Source organism: Myotis nattereri, assembly GCF_964212035.1.
Source record: "Myotis nattereri genome assembly, chromosome: 3".
Classification (NCBI taxonomy): Eukaryota; Metazoa; Chordata; class Mammalia; order Chiroptera; family Vespertilionidae; genus Myotis; species Myotis nattereri.
Window position 1 is genome coordinate 7,475,071 of NC_138077.1, and position 21,914 is coordinate 7,496,984.

At 52.7% G+C, this 21,914-nt stretch overlaps 1 protein-coding gene across 2 annotated transcripts in view; it reads left to right on the forward strand.

The window, feature by feature from the left end:
• Window positions 1–21,914, forward strand: part of PDE9A (phosphodiesterase 9A) — an 87,396-nt gene that overhangs the window by 14,214 nt on the left and 51,268 nt on the right. Inside the window, exons 2-5 of one of the 2 annotated variants that reach the window (XM_081085725.1) lie at window positions 12,135–12,279; window positions 14,401–14,471; window positions 15,956–16,033; window positions 19,071–19,114. In XM_081085725.1, the coding sequence (XP_080941851.1) occupies window positions 14,437–14,471; window positions 15,956–16,033; window positions 19,071–19,114 (157 nt within the window). In that variant the 5' untranslated portion in view covers window positions 12,135–12,279; window positions 14,401–14,436. The remainder of the gene's footprint in view (window positions 1–12,134; window positions 12,280–14,400; window positions 14,472–15,955; window positions 16,034–19,070; window positions 19,115–21,914) is intronic. The other variant, XM_081085724.1, reaches the window with a different exon arrangement.

The following is a 21,914-nucleotide window of genomic DNA, read 5'->3' on the forward strand; positions in this document are numbered from 1 at the left end:
ACACACACACACATATACATATATATACACATATATACATATATACATATATATACATATATCCCAAAAACTGTATATACACACTTTAAATAATTATAAAGGCAGTGTTTATTAAAATACATTCATTTTCAAAATTGAGCTCTCAGCTATTAAAGTGTGCATACATTTTGAGGGGCACCCTGTGTGTATATATGACAACCTAAGAAGATAAGGGAAATTGTTAATTTTCTTCCCATGTGATAATCTCACTGTGGCCATCTTAAACTGAAAGAAAGAGATTTTCTATTTTAAAGATCCACGCTGAAATATATACAGATGATAGAATATGATGTCTAGAACGAGCTTTAAAATAACCCCAGCGGGGAGAAGTTGGAGTACAGATGTGTGGACAGCTGTTGAAGCCGGGACAGGGAGGGAGGCTTCATTGAGCCACACCCTCTGCTTTTGTACCTGGTTGAGCATTTCCATTATGCAAAATATCTTTTTAAGAAAATGTGTGTCATGTGTCTGCTCATGGTAATAAATGTTAATTTCTGTTACTATTTTATATTCTTTTCAAATGCAGTGACCAGAAACCTACCTTCTAAATTGCAAAGGGAAATAAGGCCTAATACAGATTTTATCTTAGCAAACAAAAAGCGGCAATTGTCTGCCTGATGGTTAACTGCAATCCATTCTGATGGTGATGTTATTGTTGAGTGTTCTGAAAATAAGGGGCATCATGAAGTGAACAACTTTATAACATAATTAGAGATGAATTGCAGGTAGCTAGTACATGGATGGAGGGAGGGAGAGAAAGAAGGAGGGAGAGATGCATAGAGAGACAGACTATACAGCCTCTTTTCAGTGAACATGGATTTATTTATTGAGTAATAAAATGTAGGATTTAGGTCTTGGTCTCTTTTTAGCTTCTTTTATACATGAAACATTTGGAATTCTCATGTGCTGAAAAGGCGATGAAAAGTCACTGTTTACTACCCTGGGGGTAGAAAAGTTGTGAATGCACATTGGGTTAGAGTTTGGCTTTTCCATGGGCTGCGCAAGCTGGGTTCTAACTCCTAGAGCTGGAGTGTGAGGTTCTGGAGCCAGACTGGTTTGCTTTGAGGGAAGACGAAGCCTTACAGAAGCTTGTATAAAAGCATAATCCTATATAATAAAAGGCTAATATACAAATCGACCGAATGGCAGAATGACCGGTTGCTATGACCTGCACTAACCACCAGGGGGAAGATGCTTAATGCAGGAGCTGCCCCTTGGTGGTCCGTGCACTCCCATAGGGGGAGCCCCGCTCAGCCAGAAGCCAGGCTTACGGTTGGTGAGTGCAGTGGCAGTGGCAGGAGCCTCTCTCACCTCCACAGCAACGCTAAGGATGTCCGACTGCTGACTTAGGCCCACTCCCTGTAGACATCCACGGAGGGCTCCTGGACTTCAAGAGGGCACAGGCCAGACTGAGGGAACCCTCCCCCCGAGTGCACGTGCACAAGGCCTCTAGTTGTTTATAAAAGCTATAAAAAGTGATCACAGTCTGATAGACAAAAGGAATTTGAATTGGTCTGTTTTCCTTGGGGAGGGGGCTCTAAATCAATAGTCACTCCAAGTGTGTGACTGAAAATATCAATCATTTGAGAACAAGGCAAACAGAGAACGTACACACCATTAAGGGACAGTGATGGGCAGAGAAGCCAGAGACCACCGCTACTGCCCACGCAGACGTGCACTGACGCTCTGACTTCAGGCACCGCACACGTCTCTGGGCTTGGAGCCAGGTGGGCCCAAGTGTGCATCTTGGATCACAGGGACGAGGCCAGGCCAGCTTCTCCTCTCTCTGTGGCTCAGAGCCCTCCTCTGTGATGTGATGATGATGACACCAAGCTTAGGAGGTCCCTCTGGCCAGGGTGACCCTGGGGATGTGAAACAGCGGTAACCGCACTCGCTCTGGCCAACCCAGGCCCCACCTGTCACAGAGCCAGTGAAGAGCAGCCACTGGCCGAGGTCACCCTGCTGACCGCCCTCATTGCCCGCCCCACTCTGCCCTGATGCCCAGAGTCAGGGCAGTGATTTGAGCAGTTTTAGCAACTGAACTGCTTTTTCTCATAAGGTTTTACATGAGATTCTAAAATATAAAACTTATGTGAACAGTGACATCGCAGTACCCATTTATTCCACCAAGTCAGATCTAGAGCACCCACCAGAGAATTAACGGGAGTTCGGAGTGTCCTTGTGTGAGGACGGGGGGTTCAGGATGGCAGCCATGGGCTCACGTTGGCCACAGCAGCAGTTCGTTTTGCTGGCCCCAAACTCTGCCTGAGGTGGACGTGGCCAGACCTGAGGCCTGGGCAGTGTGGCTCGCCAGCCAGCAGGCGTCTATGAGACATTCGGGTCTCAGGACAGCAGTCGTGCCTCCTGGGGGGACCTGACCCCAAAATACGTGTCCCTCCTCGAATGCATTGATACTTAGGCTGTGACAGCTGAGAGCTGGCTTTGTTTGTCATTAGCGTCTCAAGGAGTTTACATAGACCTACTTAAAGGAAGGAAATCCGAACCCACTACCCCCAGGACTCCCACCCCTGTGCCCTGGGGCAGCACTGGTCAACCAGAACACTCACTGCGGAGGTCAGAGGTCGGAGGTCTGGGTGTGGCTTCCCCTCCTTCCTGGACCCTGCCCAGGCTCCCGACAGCCCCCTCGGAAGGAGACCCGGGCCTGCACACCCTGCTGGTCACAAGTGGGGTCTTAAAAACGCACGGATCTGAGGGCCTTGAGGACAAGGTCTGGGGTTGAGAAATTCTTTAATAAGACCCTTTACCTCTCTGGCAGCGGTTCTCAACCTGTGGGTCGCGACCCCTTTGGCAGTCGAACAACCCTTTCACAGGGGTCGCCTAAGACCATCCTGCATATCAATATTTACATGACAATTCATAACAGTAGTAACATTACAGTTATGAAGTAGCAACAAAAATAATTTTATGGTTGGGTCACAACATGAGGAACTGTATTTAAAGGGCCAGAAGGTTGAGAACCACTGCTCTATGGGGAGGGCAGCCAGGCTGCGGCTGAATCTCAGGACCCAGAGTGGCTGTGGGGGTGGGGGTGGCATTACCTCCCCACTCCCTTCTCCCTCTGCGTGTCCTCAGGTGCCCTTGCTCCTCATTCTGTCGCTCGGCCTGCCCACCTGCGGCCAGCACAGAACCATGGAGCCTTCTCCCTGTTCCATCCCAGGAGGCACCCGGCTCTGTCTTTGCTCTCAGCCTGGTGCCCCTGCCTCCATCCACACCCGCCTGCCCCCCATTCTCTCTGGATGCCTCCCTCTCACACCCCACCTCCCTGAACTCCTAGCCGAGTGCCATTTACATTCTGGCTTTTGTCCCCTGGTTCACTGTTGTTTAATTTTCTCATCCTCTTGGCTTAACGCCAAAGAGTATTCCATCCAAATAAAACTGGTAAAGACCTTTTTCTCCCAGGAGAGTTTTATATAATCAGTGCAGCAGCTATTAGGAGGGAGCGTTCGGAAGCGAGTTGTTATCAGTTCCTAAGCTCTGCTGCTAGAACTGGATAACTTCTTTCCTGGTTACCAAAGCCCTGCATGGCCCCAGCCGGTTTGGCTCAGTGGATAGAGCGTCGGCCTGTGGACCAAAGGGTCCCGATTCAATCCCGGTCAAGGGCACATACCTCGGTAGCAATCTCCTCGGGCCTGGCCCTGTTCCGAGGCAATCAATCGATGTGTTTCTCCCGCATCGATGTTTCTCTCTGTCTTTCCCTCTCTCTTCCACTCTCCCTAAAAATCAATGGAAAAATATCCTCGGGTGAGGATTAACAACAAAAACAAACAAAAAAACCCTGCATATTCATTGTAGAATATTTGAAAAATGCAGAGCAGTATAAAAAGAAAATGAAATACCCGTTATCACACCACACAGAGGAGACCGCTCACATATCAGGATCTCTCCCACTGGTGTTTCTCCTATGAGTGCACGTGTGTGTGTGTGTGTGTGTGTGTGTGTGTGTGTGTGTTTCTTTCACCTAATTTTTTATCCTGATCATTTTCGCTCAGCATCGCATCAGCAGCATTTCCAATATAGCATTAAGCAGTCTTCAAAAACATGATTTTAATGCCTATGTAATGTTCCATGATGGAGACTAACTAAAATGTAATCATTTCATCCTTTGTGAGATGTTTAGCTTCATTCCATGGAATAAAGAAGACAAGAGGAACATCCCTCGCTGTGCATCTTTGCCAGCTGAGTGACATCACAGGGCAGTGGTTTGGGTGTAAACCTGGGAGGCGACTGGCTCACCCTGCAGATTTGCTGATTCATGAAGTGTCAGGCCAGAACGGTGCCTGGCACTTAATGAACTCTTTTATTACTTTGCTGTTATTACTTCCTTACGAGCAATTCCTAGAAATGGGATTCTGGGTCAAAGGGACAAAATACTGCCAAACCACTGTCCCCTGGGCTCTGTGAACACACGTCCCTCTAAGGGTGTCCCCTCGCCAGCCCAGACAGCTGGTGCCGTCTCCTGAGTTCAAACAGGCTCTTCGGGATGATTGTAGATCTACGTGCAGTTGTAAGAAAAACTATGAAGAGCTCTGTGTGCCCTTCACTCGGGTCCCCCCAGTGGTGACGTCTTGCAGAATCAGAGCACAGTGTCCCCACCAGGATACCGACCGTGAGACAACCCACCTGTCACTCTCACTTCCCCGTGAGCTGTGCTCATTGGAGAGCGTGTGTTCAGTTCTATCCCAGGCCGTCCCACGTGTAGGCTCTCACATCTTCCACCACAGTCAGGACTCAGAACTCTTCCAGGCCTTTTACATCCCCATCCATCCAGCTCCTTCCCCACCCAGTCACCCTCGTCCCTACTTCCGGACAGACACGACTCTGTTCTCCTTTTCTATAATGTTGTCATTTCTAGAGTGCCATATAAATGGAATCCTGCAACGTGGAACCTTTTGGGATTGGCTTCTATTCACTCAGCTTACATCTCTTGAGACCCATGGTAGCGGTTGTGTGGATCGGTGGTTTGCTCTCATTGCTGGGCAGTGTTGCGGGTGTGCACAGACCACACTTTAACATTCACCCCTGGAAGGGTGTCTGGGTTGCCTCCAGATGTTAGCGATTCACCCCCTTTTCACTGTGGCCAGTTTGATTAAACAATTCAATTTCTTGGAGGCCCGTGTGGCTATTTCTAGATGTCAGGATCCTTATTTGGGTTGGGTGGAGATTTCTGTGTCACACTGATCATGAATCAACGTCATTACCAAGTTATGAGAGTAAATAAAACTGTGACGAAGTGTTAGGCTGAGATTTAAGGTGCTGGGGGAGGGGGGGCGAGATCAACAGCCAATGTGAAGAGACTGAAAAGGGGCCAGCAGGGAGCTTGGCTGGCAGAGGTGCCAGTTCTGATTGATGGAGGAAGGGGGAACAGGGCTCAAGCACGCCCATAGGAAGCCCCCCCCGCCCGCTCCCCCCCCCTTCTTCCCCGCTCCCTTAGGACCCGGCATCACAGTGTCTCCAGGCCTCACCTCCACCTGTAGCTGTTTAAAACCCCTTGGGGGAGAGACTGTGGAAGAATTATAAGGTGGGAAATTTTGCTCTAGAGTCCTTACTCCAACTTCAAAGGAGTGCTGTGGAAACTGTTGCTAGGGAATTTCACAGTCGGTGATGGCAGTACCAGCGAGACAATGAACGTAATGGCATGTTTTACAACCACCAACCCCAAAGCATGACTTCCCTGACACCGTTTTTCATGCCTTCGAAAGGTAACACAGATGTTCTCTGTGGTTTTGAAAGGGCACCAACGCCTCACCTGCTTGATGAGATCGTCTCGGGGCGGGGGGCAGGGCGGGGGGGGAGCTCATATCTGGCTTCACGGCAAAGATCCCGGGACCCCGGTTCCTCCGGCCCCCACCCTGCCCGGCCCCACAACCTGAACTTCCCTCCTGTGATAGTGGCGGTCTGTCTTTCCCAGCCTGCAAAGCTCAACCCAAACCTTAACTGCTGCAGGGCTGTCCTGTTTGCCCTGGGTTGGGAGCATTTCATAACGTAGCCCCACAATTATCCGTGGGACGAACCCACAATTTCTGATGGTCGCTGACTTCATGCCAATCCAAACTGGAATGGACAGCCAACAAGGACGTTTTCAGCAGCTGCAGGGAGTTTCTGTTCAAATAGAAATAGGAGACTAGACCGGGGGTCTTCCCCCATCCCGTGTGGAAGATGTGGAAGAATGTGCCAGCGGGGCGCTGGGGGGGGGGGCGTGGCTTCCTCGCTGTTCAGTCCCCTGCTGTGGTCATGACCCTCCTGCCCGCATCTCCTTGCTCAGAAGGCGTAACTTCCTCGGCCAACAGTGTGTGGCTGAATGGGTCTGGAATGAGGAGGGTAGACGGGGCAGGGGCCATGCAAGTCATTTCACGTGTGGAGCCCACATTGAAGGGTGCCGCACGCGTGCTTTCCCGGGCATTCCTGCCCGCACCCCATGGCAGGAGCCTCCTCAGGCTGCCCGCTCCCCGGCCGCCAGGCTCCTCCTGTGTGCCTGGGGCCACAGAGGCCCAGCTCTGGACTGTGCACCCCCATAGCTCCTCAAACACCCCCAAAAGATAAAGGCAAGAAGAAAAAGGAGAGCAGATGCTAGACATTAAGACCAGTTTTTCTTAAAAAGCTTTCTTTTAAAACGTTTCCATGAGGGTGAACTCATACGTGCGTTTAAATCACATCTGTAAGGGAACATATGTCCTTAAGTGCACGCTCCAAAACCCAGGCCTGGTCCCTGGCAGGAAGGGAATACAGCACCTGCTGGGCTGCACCCGCCCTGGCTCCGGGCACACAGACAAGCACGGCCTCCTCGTCTGGAAGCAGATGGTGTGGCAGCCACGGCCATCTGTGGCCAGGGCCCGGTGGGCGGGCAAGCAGGCGCTGGGGCTGCCACTCTCCACGGTCAAGAACGCACAGACGAGGGCTGGCGTGGAGTCGGGGAGGCCCTTGGGGTGCACACCTCCCTTCCCTCCCGAGTGCTGGGGGGAGCCTGGGCGTGGTCATGCCCGTGTGCGTCCCAGCCTGGGCAGCTTCCCTGCGGTGGAATCTGCTGCTGAATTAAAGGACCGGTGCCAGAGGGATCTCGCTGGCGAGCCAGGAGAGGCTCAGGGCAGGAGGTCCAGCCCCAATCGGGAGGTGACCAGAACGAGCCCTGGCTCCCTCCTCAGGCCAAGGTGAGGAGGCCCCCATGCCAGGCCCCTCTCAGTGGTGGAAGAACCTCCCAGAGAAGGTCTGGCACAGGTGGGGAGCCCCAGGCAGTGGGCGAGCACCTCAAAGCCTCTGTTGGTCTCGCTGAAGCCTGGACCCCCCTCCCCGCCACCCCCACATCACTGCTGACATGGCCCGCATCCTAGTTCCTGTCCAGCGCTCACATCATCAGAATCCTGTTTCCACTCCAGAACCTTCCACCGGCTCATTGTTTACCCGTCCTCTCCCTTGGAGACTCCCTTGCACATCTCCCTGGTGCAGCGTTCCCAAGGGCTCCGGCTCGGCGTTGAGCAGATCTGCACGCCTAGCCTCGTAATGGGCAAACGCGATTATCGAGACCTGCCAGGCAGTCTGCAGGCGCGTTGTGCTCCTGCCTCCTGGCACAACACGGCACAGCGTGTGGCTGCAAAGCAGGGCCTGGAGGGGCCCCTTCCTGATGCTCCCCTCAGTGAGTCCCTGGGTGGGGTGGCCGAGGGGGAAAGGGGAGCACAGGGCGCTGGTGCTTGTCAATAGAGCCGTGTCCCAGGAAGAGGCCTCTGGCCTCAGAACGGAGAAGCAGCCACTCCCGGGTTTTAGAAACGGCTTCTCCTGTCTCTTTAACCCAGAGGCCACCTGGCGGGTTTGGCAGCCACCTGGCGGGTTTGGCGGCCACCTGGCGGGTTTGGCGGCCACCTGGCGGGTTTGGCGGCCACCTGGCGGGTTTGGCGGCCCTCTGGCCATCTGCTCCACCATCACCAGCCCTGTTTTCCTAAGTGTATTGGTTGAGGTGCTTGGATATCGAGAAACAGACATGTTCTTATGCTGGTTCAAGAGGCCTGGGTTTGTGTAGAGGTGGGGTCGATGGATGCGGGGAGGGAGCTCATTGAGCTTCTGTAATGACCTGGCAGGTCCCCAGAAAGAGCCCCAGGATCCAGGGTGCCAGAAAGCCGGGGGATCCTGGGCTCTCTGCTTCCCTCTCTCTGCCCTCTGTGATCGGCGCCTCCCTCTTATCCTTCTTCAGGGACTGCTCCTCCTCATTCATCTGGGTGGCTCGTGTGGTCAGCTGAGGACAGACTCCCCGGGACCCTGCACTCACCCCAGTTGCCACCAGCTCCAGATGACTTAGTAAACGTTCTGGTGAGGAAAGGTGACTGGGCAATGGCCAGTCTTAGGTCATTGGGGTGGGGCAGGATCACCAGGAGCCAGGGCTGTAGGGAGTGAGCTGGACAGCCCATTGGTCGAGGCACCCCAGGCTGTGATGGTAATGGGCTGGCCGCTGCAGTCCCTTGGGTCTCACTCCTAAGTCCCCACCTGTAAGGACAGGCCCAGAGGGCCTCTGTCAGAATGGTGCCCACCCAGCCAACAGTACAGTCCTCACCGGAGCACTAGGCCCCACCTTCTGGGCTGTGCAACACCGATGGGCCAGTCCCAACCCTGAGCTGGGCCAGAAGGTCCAGCCAACCTGTGTGTGCTCCACTGACACGTACCTCCTTCCTTGTCTTGACTGGCTGTTGATCAGTCCCGACAAAGCGGAGGATCATCCGGCCGTGAGCGTGCAGCTCAGGTCGAGGCTCCCAGGCCTCCGATCCTGATGCTCCAGAGTCAACGGCAGCCCTCCCCCACCCACCCCCGCCAGGAAAAACAGGAGCGGATTGGACGCCCCTTCCTCACGTTCGGGAGATTCTGCAGATTGAATTCCTACTAAAACCAGATTGGGTCCCGAACGAAGTGTGGCCAGATGTTGTTCTGGATGCATCTGGCAATTCGGAGACCCCTGAAGACCTGAGTCCAGATCAGGGCATTGGAGCCAGCGGGGACCGGGCGACCCATGGGCACCTGGGCTGGTATGGCATTGTGTTCGAGCCGCAGGTGTCCCGAGTGATTCCTTTCAAACGTGTTCCCTCACGTATTTCTCATCACGGTCCTGAGAGGCGGGCATTTATAGCCCCATTTACAGAATGGCAAACTGAGGCTCCAAGTGGTTATGGCCTTGCCCATGGGTCGGGGTAGGGTGAAACAGAAGGAGAAACTGGGACAAGCACTGGACCACGGCTCCTGCCCCAGCACCACTGCTCACGGCTGGTTAGAGTGTAGACGTCAAAAGACAGAGACCTGGTGCCGTGGGTGTTGTGTTCAGGTGTGAGCACAGAATAACGGTGGCCTGGGGTCCTGACTGCACTCATGGGCTGGGCCTGTGGGAGCCTCGCGTGTCCCGTGTGCCTCAGTTCCCATGTGGAGATCCCTGAGCACAGGTCTGGGCCTGTGGGAGCCTCGCGTGTCTCCGTGTGCCTCAGTTCCCATGTGGAGATCCCTGAGCACAGGGCTGGGCCTGTGGGAGCCTCGCGTGTCCCGTGTGCCTCAGTTCCCATGTGGAGATCCCTGAGCACAGGTCTGGGCCTGTGGGAGCCTCGCGTGTCCCGTGTGCCTCAGTTCCCATGTGGAGATCCCTGAGCACAGGGCTGGGCCTGTGGGAGCCTCGCGTGTCCCGTGTGCCTCAGTTCCCATGTGGAGATCCCTGAGCACAGGGCTGGGCCTGTGGGAGCCTCGCGTGTCCCGTGTGCCTCAGTTCCCATGTGGAGATCCCTGAGCACAGGTCTGGGCCTGTGGGAGCCTCGCGTGTCCCGTGTGCCTCAGTTCCCATGTGGAGATCCCTGAGCACAGGGCTGGGCCTGTGGGAGCCTCGCGTGTCCCGTGTGCCTCAGTTCCCATGTGGAGATCCCTGAGCACAGGGCTGGGCCTGTGGCTTCCGCTCGGTGTCAGTCATTCTGTGATGCAGGCGGTGGGAGGCTTCTGAAGTTCCCCTGACATTCAAGGCCCAGCTACTAGTAAATACGAGGGGAGATTAATATCCGGGGACGAGAGACCTCTGCCTTCTCATTTACTTCTCTGGTCTTGTTTTAATATCACGGGCTGCCAATCAAACCACAGTAGAGTGCTCATTCATGAACGTTGGCCCCGATTTGCCTCAAGTTGGACAGCAGTACCAAATCTTTATTCTTTCCGTTAATCTTACTGCCTCCATATCTTATTTTTAAATTTCATTTTATTAAAAAAACCCTTTTTTGTTGGTGCTCTTTATTTCTGGATAAAGGATAAAGGATTTGCAAAATGATCCAACGTGTGAACAAAAAGCCTTGTGCCCTCCTGACAAGGCTGCCCCGGGGGGTGGGGTGTCTCCCAGGCCACCCAAGCACGTGTGCTGTGGGGCTGGTTCCCACAGCAGCAACACCTGGTCTAGGCAGGGCTTCTCCTGTGGAGAGCGGCTACAGTGTTTGGACAGGTTCAAGCCTCAGACTAATGAGAGGGCACAGTCTTCTCATGCAAAGCCACTTTCAAGTCCCAGTTTAGAGGGCAAAGCCCTCCCAGCACAATTATAGACAAAGGCTGTAGTTGTAAGCTTGAACCTATGGTCCGAACATGTGGCCCCACGTGCCTGAGTGATGTGGACTTCATAGAGTTCAGGTGCATGTAATTAAGTAGGATCGAAACGCACGAGAATGTTGTAAACATCTTGGTCACACCCTTACTTTGCCTCGTGGAATCTGGCTATAAAATAAAGACACAGCTTGTAGCCTGTGGCGCTGTCACTAGCTCTCCATCACAGAGGACAGCAGCCCACCCAGACCCAGCTTTTTTCTCTTGTCTGTCTTTTCTCAATCCTTCACCGCCCCCTCTCAGGTTCACCGAACCTGGCTAGCTGGCTCGGTACATATGGCACCCAACATGGGGCTGAGTATGCCATGGCCGTGCCAGCTCACCACATTCTCTGACACCTGGAGAGACAGTAAGACGCTGCTTTCCCAGCTCATCCGACACAGGGCACACCTGCTGCTTCACCCTGCCTCTCACCTGCCCTGGCCCTGCTGAAGGCTCATTAACTAACTAAATAAATAAGGCAAAGGCACAACTCTCACACAGCTGTAATATGATACGCATCAAAGATTTTTATCTAATGCATTAGTTGAACAAGGGAACTGGTAAGATGTTCAAAAGAGAAATCAAAGAACCATGCATTTATTTTTATTTTTTTAACACTCACCTGAGGATATTTTTTCCATTGCTCTTTAGAGAAAGAGTAGGAGGGAGGAAGGAGGGGGAGAGAGAGAGAAACATGGACTGGTTACCTCCCACATGCGCCCCAACCGGGATCAGGGATCGAACCTGCCACTGAGGTATGGTCTGAAGGCCGAGGCTCTAACCATGAGCAACCAGCCAGGGCCAAAGACCCACGTATTTATATGCAGAATATTGAAATGTATTTGCCAAGGGACACAGCGTGGTTTGCCCCTGGAGACACCCCCTGGACTCTTCCTACTCCAGACTTCCCCACCGGTTGGCAGATGTGACCTGAAGGAAAGATGATTCTGGATCGCAGGATAAGGCTGGCCTCATGGGGTTTGGCTGTTCTGTGCAGGGCAAGAGGGCCAGTCTGCCAGATGGCCCTTCCTGTGTTTGCTTTGCCGAAAGACTTCATAATTGGGCTTGTCAACCCTTCCATTATTTGCTGTCCCGAGGCTAGGAAGGCCAGCGCACAAAACTCTCTTACAAATTGGGGGAACTCATTTCTCGTCCAGCTCCCCAGAATATCCCAAGGCCCCTGTGCCGCCAGTAGGTGAGGCCCCTCTTCCCACCTCGAAGGCAGGAGCCTGTGGGCCCGGGACCAGGTCAGTCCCCAAGGAGGGCTCCGCAAGCACCAACTCCTCATGGTCACAAGAGTCTGGTCACCCCTGAGTAAATGAGCAAGACCGATGTCCCCAAGGACAGCCTGGTAAGAAGGAGAATGGCTTCTCATGGAGACTTTGCAGATAACAGCTTTGCCATGAAAAGCAAAAACTTATAAAAGTTTCTGAATTAGGGGAGGGCAGGCAGTAAAACCCAGCGAGTATGTGAAAATGTTTCGTTTCGCTTTACAAAAGGAGCTGTTAGGTTGTTGAGAGTGACATATAGCTTCGGAGGAGAAAGAGCTTCCCTACCCATCCGGAAAATGAAACGTGAAAACATCTACAGCGCGGCAGACAAGCGCAGCACCGTGCCTGTCCTTCTGCTTCCGCGGGGCCTCGGGTGAGCCATCTCGTCACTTGTCTGTTGTTGAACTGAAATCCCAGGCGAACGGTACGAACATCGTCTGTATGAGGCCGTCAGACGCCGGCCCCCAGGGTCCTGTCCTGTGGGGCTCTGAGGCGGTCGGTCCTGCAGTGAAGCCACAAACTGGCTCCAGCTGATCGCGGAGCCTCAGCAAGTGTCTGAGTAAAACACCCTCTGCGGTGACCGCGACCTGGGTTGCCCGTTTTACAGAAGATGAAATGGGAGCACAGAGAAGCTGAGTAGCTTGCTCAAGTCACAGAGATTAGAGGCGAGAGAGCCTCGAGGGCCACGGGGCAGCCAGGACCCCACCTCACCCCAACTGCTTCATGGGGAGTCCCGTTTGTGGGGCGGGTGCTCTTGGCAAAGTCAGGGAGACCCCCTGTCGTAAGAGCTGTGGTCCCATTCGCGGCCCCCTCGCTTTCGGAGGTGCTGTCGTTGACATGACTCCCCTAGTCAAGTTCTCAGACGCCGTGATCGGAAGCTGTCTTGCCAGACGAGACTGGAGAGAACCCCGAGATCGTCCCCACCCCGTGAGCTCCGAGGGGCTGGGACGGGATCCCGACTAGACGTGTGGTGTCTGCGCACATGCGCCCAGGGGCAGGGATCTTTATAAAGGCGTCACATCTGCCTTGGAGAACTACAACAGGTGGTGCTCCTGAGCTGGGCAGTGCCACCCAACCCGCCAGCACCCAGGACTTCTGCCCAGCGATGGAAATGAACATGACAGAGGTCCATGAGGGGGAAGTAGAAATATCCCCGTGCCAGGCATGAGTGGCCAGGGCCGCTGGGGATGCGCTGCCATGAAAACATGGGCCTGACAAAGGCAAGACTTCTGGGCAGTGGGGTCGGGTCCAGAGACCAAGAGGAGCAGCTGCCAGTGGGTCCTGATGGCCAGGAACAGGGAGAGGGAATATGGGAACCGGAGGAGGAGGTGGGCCGGAGGGGAGGGCCCGGGGTGGGGACGCTCGGGCCTGGAGTGGAGGCTGGGGATAGGCACTTGGCAAGGACTCAGCTAGAACAGACAAACCCTAGAACCTCACGTGCCCAGGGGAGGAGGTGGACCTTCTGTGGCCCAATTGGATCTAGAAACAGGTCGGTGCCAGGGTCCAGGGCTGAGCCAGGATAGCGGCTGCAGGGTGGGCAGCGCAAGCCAATGGCACCGTCACTGACAGTGGCCTTGTCGCAGCGTTGCCAGGCCATCAGCACACAGGACCTGGTGTTGGTCACAGAAGGGCTAAGTTTGTGGGGGAAACACCTGCTCTTGATAGTTCACGGTGTCTAATAAAGGACGATGCAAACTGAGCTTCGCTGAAAGTGGTGCCCTGGGCACTGACAAGCCACCACCCACTCAGGCTTGCTTCCCTCCCAGCCCAGCTCGTGCTGTGAGCAAGCAGGGCCCGGGTCAGGGAAACATTTGTGATGGAAGTGGAGCTTCGGCGGGGACTGGCCCATGCGCTGTCAGGCCTGGAGAACAGCTCCTTGGGTGGACTTGAAGTCGCCCAGGGAGGGACCTGGGACCCCTTGGACAAAAGGCGCTGCTGCCAACTCGGTCTCCCCCGTCCGGGTGGGCAGGCACCCAGATGGTGTGCTCTGGGGACCATGGTTCACAACACGTCCCTTCTCACTGTGATTTCCTGATTTAGTCATACAATATCAGCCCTTGGTCCTAAAAGGCAATTTTCTTAAAGCTAACGACCTTTAAATTTATATATTATTTTTTTTTACATAATGGCCCTTATGAGGTCACTGGGGGCTCCCTGCAGTGAGACATCCCTAAGCCAAGGTTGTCTGCGCTGAGTCAGGCTCCACGGAGGGTGGGCATGTGGCCGCCTGTCACCTGCGGGGGCGTTTACGTGGGCGGTCGCTTTGGATTTTACAACTCTTTTCAGTGGCAAAGGAATGAAATTAGTCACAACCTCTCTCCATGCACTGAATGACGTGTATTTTGTGTAACATTCCAGAGCCCAAGGTTACGGTTTCTTCATTTTAAAATAAGCCTGCGGGTTGGGGCCGGAGAGGAGCTCCCGGACTCTGAAGCCGATGTGGAGACCCACCGCCGCTCCTCCGCTCCTCACGGCCTGTCGCTCTGTCCCGCAGGTGGTGTTCAGCAAGTACTGCAACTCCAGCGACATCATGGACCTCTTCTGCATCGCCACCGGCCTGCCTCGGTGAGTGTGCAGCCGGCCCGCCCAGGAGGGCGTCTCTGCCCCCGCCTCCGTGTCTGTCAGTTCACCTTGACCGGAAAAGAGGCGGGGTCGCCCTGGGGGAGGGCTGAGAGGGGCAGAAGGGCCACCCGGGCAACCCTTTCACATCTGTGAATGAAACCCTGGCGGTTTCGGCCACAGCCAGCACGCTGGTGCCACAGGCTCCCTGTGTCTGCAGGGAGGAAAGTGTTGGGCGGAATCAGGCAGAAAGTAGCATCAAGAGTTTCCTTTCTCCTTCATTGACGCATCTGCTTTTGGAGGAAGGATGAAGGAGGGTGGCTGTGTCTGGCTTTGCCCGCCCCCACCTCTCCCATCCCCTAACGGTCCAGCAGGTGCCTCCTCTAGCTCAGGCGGGTCATCACAGATCAGTATTTGGGAAAAGACCGACTTCAGAAATGCGTTGAAAAGACCAGTTGCCTACCTTACAGAATCGTCAGCATTCCCTGAGAACTGTTTTCCCAAATCAGCAGTGTCCTAGAGCAAGTGGGAAAGCTATCGTAACTTTTCAATTATAGAGTGATTGGGAGTAGCTTTGGCAGGACAGTTGCCTTTAAAGTCAGGATCCGGGTCCAGCGAGGACCACGGAGTCTTTCACAGGCGAGTGAGGAAGGGATTCGGAGCTGAATTACAGCAAACGGCAGGCAGTTTGTAGCAGCAAAAACAGCCACCGGCTGGGGCATCTTTTGTTAAGGGCTGTGCTAAGAAATAAATGTATGTTATTCTTTAGACCAGTGGTTCTCAACCTTGGCTGCACATTAGAGTCACCTGGGAATCTTTTTAAAATCCTGATTTCTGGGCCTCGGCCTCCGGAAATTCTGTTTCTTTGTTATGGGGTGGGACCACAACATTAGTAACAAAGAAACAGAATTTCCAGAGGATGAGGCCCAGAAATCAGGATTTTAAAAAAGATTCCCAGGTGATTCTAATATGCAGCCAAGGTTGAGAACCACTGCTTTAGACCAACCCTGAGGTTTGAGTGTCACCCATTGGACAGATTTTAAAAAATACACAACTGAAGAGCAGGCAGCTCCCCTACCGTGGCCCAGGCAGCCGCTCACGGGAGGACCCGGGGAGAGGTTGGAGGGAGACTCCACGTTTTCACTTAAAACTGTTTTGTCCGAGAGATTTGTGCCCATTTAGGTGAACTCCCAAAGGAATGAAGTAGGAAGACAAACGATATAATGTTTATTCCCATTTCACCCGTTTTATTTAACCTTGCAACTCAGTCAGTGAGGCTTTCTCCAAGTCCCATTTTAAATGACGGTGAAGTCTACCGAGCACGTAGGGTTACTCGGCCATTCCGCGTTATTTACAACCGGGCGGCGGGTCCGAAGCACAAGTCCGCTCGTGCTCTCGGGGCTCCGGGCGCCCCTCTCGCGCGAGGCCCATCCCGGGGCGCGCCCCCGTGAGGCCGTCAGGTGAAGGCGCCGGCTTGGCGTGTCTTCCAGGAACACGACCATCTCCCTGCTGACCACGGACGACGCCATGGTCTCCATCGACCCCACCATGCCCGCAAATTCCGAGAGGTAAGCGGCCGGCGGCTTAGTCCGACCCTGTCCTCGCGGCGTCTCCGACACTTGCCCACACCCACCCGAGGATCTCTGTGGTTGTTTTTGTGATTTAATGCTGAAGAAATCTGAATGTAAAGCCAAGATGGGGGGGTGGGGTGGGAGGGCCGGTAACGGAGGCTTCGTTCAGCTGGTTCCTTACCCAGGTGGTAACAGTTGTAAGGGGGCCAGGAGCCCTGTGAGCAGGGACTGGTGTTATTACCATTTCACAGATGGGCAAACCGAGGCAAGGGGGCTGAGTGTCGAGTAGTGGAGCCACCCCCCGTCCACCTGCAGAAGGGGAGCAGGACATTCCCTGACAGAGCCCCTGGGGAACAGTTGGCATTTTCCCACCGGGACGAATCCTGGTGTTGAAGTCCCGGGGACTCCTCTCTGCTTAGGTGGGGGGGAGGCAGCCGGGGGAGGGCGGGGAGGGGAGGGGCAGGGGAGGGGGGGGCAGTGAACACATTTTCGAATATGAGTACACTGCGTGGCAAGAGGAAGGAAGGACGAGGACGCTGAGCAGGGCCCCCCCATCTTTGTTCGGCCCCTCTGCCCAGTGCTCTACAGAGTCCCCGATGGCCCCACTTCATCCTAGGGGCTGGGCGAGGCCATTTAACCTGCATTCCTGTGGGGAACAGGAGTGCGATTGGGTGTGGGGGTGCCCCTTGGGACCCCAGTCTGTGTCTCCGGGTCCTCCTTGAACACCCCCTCCAAGCGACATGTGTGAATCTGGCCTGAGCCAGCTGGTCTGAGCCTTCGGGAGAAAGCCTGCACCAGGCAGACCCTCACGTACCCAGCAACTGGAGGGCTCTCGGCTGCCTAATGGCAGGTGACCTGAGACCTCCCTGCAGGCTTCCCCCACCCCACCCAGGCCTCCCCTGCCCAGCGCACCCACCAGCCTCCCCGAATCTCACTCATCAGGAGCTTCTGCCCCCTGATTATGGGCTGCGGGCTCCCCGGAAGGAACGGTGCTAATTGGCTCCCTAAAGACGTCAACGAGATTCTTGTAGATCTCAGCCAGGCTCCGGCCTAACCAGAGCTCGCTGCAGAAGGAAAGCCAGCACGTGACCTGTCACCCAGGCTTGTCCACCAGACAAGTGATCTCTCACTCAGACCAGTGCCTTGTCAGTGCAAGCTGGTCTCTGATGGAGCGAAACCACGTTTTTGTCTGAATTCAGTTGAAACAGTCTGTCTGTTCAGACTCTGTCACGCGTTATCTCTGGTCTGGCACTTGGCTCTGTGGCAGCACTTCTCCACAGGGCGGCAGCGGGCGAGGGCCTCTGGCGATGTCTGGAGATATTATGGCTGTCACATGGGGGAAGAGGGTCAGGGGGCAGCTCCATGGTCCCCATGCACAGGAGGGCCCCATCACAAAAGCATACCCTCTTCTGTGCTGAATTCTTGCTCCTCCCACAGCCAGGACCCACTGAGGGCCCCTCCCTTCCCCAGGTCAGAGGATGACCAGACCGCATTTTAAATAACCTGCGACAGATGACCCAAGGGGGAGGCTCTCATTAACCGCGGCTGCGGGGCTCCCGCTCTCTCTGGGGGCTGGTCAGAAGGGAGATTGACCACCTGGCAGCCCTGTCCCCTGAGGACCAACAAGTAGAATAGACGCGTCCCAACCTTGTTCGGACAACGCTCAGAGGGACCTCGGTCCCGCGCTTCTCCCTGGACCGGGGGCCATTCTGGCTGCCAGGGTGTCCAGCTGAGAAAGCTGTGGCCTCTTGGCCACACCACCCCACTGTTTCTGCCACAGCTGCGTCCAGGTAGCTCCTCATCGGGAGAGAAACAGACACTCAAATAGCATGAGAGGAAGAGGGGGCTGTGGCCGGGCACAGGGAGAGAGCAGGGGCCACAGTGACGCAGCCCGTGTGCCCTCGCACAGGGGCTCCTCCGGTTTCCCGTTTTAGCCCCGTCGTCACAGGTGTAGCGTTCTGGTGGGTGAAGGGCTGTGTGCCTGTGAGGTGGCAGACGGGCATCCCTCAGCCCAGGAGACAGGCCTCCTGGGTCCCGGCCAGGCTCCTCCTCCCAAGGAGGGCACCCAGGCAGTAATGTTTTCAAAAAAAGACAAATGCAATGGAAGTTCAAGGCAGTTTACCCAAGAGTAGTTTGCAGCAGTTCGTCGTTGAGGAAGAGAATGGCGAGGCAGCTCGACCGTGACCGAGCCAGGAGCTGATGGGTCCCGGCAGCAGCTTGCCTGGGTCTGAGAGCACCCAGACTCTATTTGGCCATGGGATATTCAGAGTCAGGGTTAAGGACCAAGGAGCCAACCTGGAGGGGCCAGAAACTCAACCCGGGCATCTGGCTCAAGGGCCTGGAAGGTTCCTGTGACTGCTCGGTACATTCACTCTCCAGGTCCGGTCCCACGCCCACTTTTGCTTCAGTTCCCAGTTTGGGGTTCCCCGTTCCCCAGTTCACCCATGAGAGGTTTACCTGTGCGCATTCGCAGCTGAGATGGGCTCTTCAGGGAGAGTTGGGCTCCGTTCAGGATCCTGTGGCGATGGGAGGGTCTCTGCATAAGCCCATCCCAAGTCTGGTCCGTGGGGCGTCTGTCTTCAGCGCCTCTGGCTCTCTCCCCACCCACCACACCTGTGTAGAGCCAGCCTTGTCACTATTCCTAGAGCCAGCCGTTCCAACAGTGGTAAGACAGGTACTTTCTTTCTTTTGTTTTTTTAAATGTATTTTTATTGATTTCAAAGAGGAAGGGAGAGGGAGAGATAAAAATATCAGTGATGAGAAAGAATCATTGATCAGCTGCCTCCTGCACACCCCCTGCTGGGGATCAAGCCCGAAACTGGGGCATTTGCCCTGACTGGAATCGAACCGTGACCTCCTGGTTCATAGGTCAACATTCAACCACTGAACTACCCGGGCCAGGCAAGAACTAATTTAAAACAACAACAACAAATAATCCAGTGAATTCTAATTCACTTGAGCACTTATCTCTGGGGCCAGGTGTGCCCGGCCGTCCCTGACAGCACCTCACAGTGACCTGTCTTCTCTCTTGCAGCACTCCCTACAAAGTGAGACCTGTGGCCCTCAAGCAACTCTCTGGTAAGGCCCCGCTGTCATTTTAAATATTAAAAGAAAAAGAAGAAAGCTCCGGGCTACCCTGTGATGAATGTGTATTAGTTATGCATTAGCATCTAAAGCGGCATACTATTCCAGGATCTAAAGCCATTTATAACTGCAGAGACAGGCTTCTACTCTGCCCACGACAATTCCTCAGGGACACCCCGCCATTCTCTCCCCAGGGACTTCGCGGACCCTGGGCGACAGTCCCCTCTTGTCCTCCTGAGATCAGTGCCTGCCCTGCCCATTTAGACTGTGAGCCACAGAGGTGGGCCGTGTGCAGCCTGCAGCCTCAGGATGCCTCAGCCAGTGGTGCTGTTTCACTAAAACCCCATTTCCTCCCGGAACCGTACCACTCTCACTTATGTATGCCGTATGCATAAGATAATGGTCCTGTTGGGGTGTAGATTTTGATGAGCTTTGGAAAATGTACACACCCCTGTAACTACCCCAAAACCACGACACAGAACATTTACATCACCTGGGAGAGCTCTCAGGCGCCCCCTCCCATGAACCCCCTCGCTCTACTCCTGCTCTCTGTCAGCAACCGGCCTGCTTTCTGACACCGAAGATGAGATGTGTCTTTTCAAGGGTATCAGATAAAAGGAATTACATAATATGTGTGCTCTTCTTGGCTCAGCCTAATGTTTTTGAGCTGTGCCCGTGTGTTGAGTGTGTCAGTAGTTCAGTCCTTTTTATAGGTGAGTCGTGCCCCATGGTGGGAAGGACCACAGCTGGTTTATCCGGTCACGTGCTGAAGGATCTCTGAGCTGTCTCCAGTTTGGGGCTTTATGAATAGGGCTGCTGTGAGTATATATGTAGGGATGTATATTTTCATTTCTTTTTTTTAATATGTTTTTATTGATTTCAGAGAGGAAGGGAAAGGGAGAGAGAAAGGCAGAAACATCAGTGATGAGAGATAATCATTGATTGGTTGTCTCCTGCACACCCCACACTGGGGATCGAGCCTGCAACCCAGGCATGTGCCCTCATCGGGAATCGAACTATGACCTCTTGGTTCGTAAGTCGATGCTCAATCACTGAGCCACACCGGCTGGGCTATATTTTCATGTCTATGGGATTGAATGAGATTTCTGGATCATATGGTTAAGTATATATTCTGTTAGGGTTTGGCCTGTAAATTTTTAGTAAGTCTTGAATTCAAGAAATGCGAGTCCAAGGGATTTCTCTTCTTTTTCAAAAACATGTTGCTTATTCTAGGTTCCTTTTATTTTCAAATAAATTTTAGAATCAGTCTGTCAATTGGTACCAAAAAAAAAAAAAGTCTACTGGGATTTTGATGGAAATTGTATTAAGTATATAGAAAATTTGGGGAAGAATTACTGGTATAATGTTCAGCCTTCAGATTCATGCATATGGAATATCTCTCATTTAGGTTTCTTTTAATGTTTCTCTATAATGTGTTACTATAGTTGTCAGGAAAATGTTCTTAAATACATTTTGATGTATTTGTTACTAAGCATTTTCTATTTTCATGCTATTGTCAATAGATTTGTTGCATTTTTTCATTTCTAATTGTTATTATTTTATGGAAATATAATGGCTATTATTTATTGACCTCGCTAAACTATCACTTATTAAGTCCAATACCTTTTTGTAGATTTTCCAAGAGAGAATTGCTTCTTGCTTTTAAATCTAGATGCCTTTTGTTTCTTTTTCTTGCCTTATTGTACTAGCTAGGAGATCCAGTACAATATGTGAGAGTGTAGATTCGTGCTTTGTTATCAATCATAGAGGGAATGTGTGGAGTCTTTCACCATCAATTATGACGTTAGCTGCAATTTTCTTTAGATATCCTTTATCAGGGGTTTTTCTTTCTATTCCTAATTTGTTCAGAGTTTTCATTATAAATTGGTGTTGAATTTTGTCAAATGCTTTTTCTGCCTCCATTGAGAGGTTCATGTTTTATTTCTCCATCCTGCTCATGGCGAATTTTACTGATTGATTCTAAATAGTTAAACTAATCTTGCATTCCTAGTACAAACTCTATTTGGCCATGGTATATTTTCTGCATTCAATTTGCAAATATTTTGTGAAGTTTAGGAGGGATATTGGTCCTAGCTTTGTTATGATATGTTCATCTAACCTCATAAAATGAGTTAGGAAGGCTTCCGGGGCCTCTGTGTGATTTTTCTGGGAGGGTTTGTATGGAGTCGGCCTTATTTCTATCTTAAGTGCTTGTAGAATCCTCAGTGAATCTATCTGTGTGTGGAGTTTCCTTGTGGGAAGGTTTTAAATTATGAGTTCAATTTCTTTTCTTTTTTTATAATTTTTATTTTTTTAAATGTATTTTATTGATTTTTTTACAGAGAGGAAGGGAGAGGGATAGAGAGTTAGAAACATCGTTGAGAGAGAAACATTGATCAGCTGCCTCCTGCACACTCCCTACTGGGGATGTGCCCACAACCAAGGCACATGCCCTTGACCGGACTCGAACCTGGGACCCTTGAGTCCGCAGGCTGACGCTCTATCCACTGAGCCAAAGCGGTTAGGGCATGAGTTCGATTTCTTAACTAGATTAGTAGATTAAGGGTTTGTACTTATTTGGGAATTCATTTGAAAAGGTGGTGTTCATTTCCTCTAAGAATTTATTGGCATGATGTAGTTTGAAATATGTCCTTGTGATCCTTTTTATGTCCATAGGATGATAGCGAAATCCTCAGTTTCATCCAAGATATTAGTAATTTATAGCATCTCCCTTTTTTTTTTTTTTGTTAAAATATATTTTATTGATTTTTTACAGAGAAGAAGGGAGAGGGAT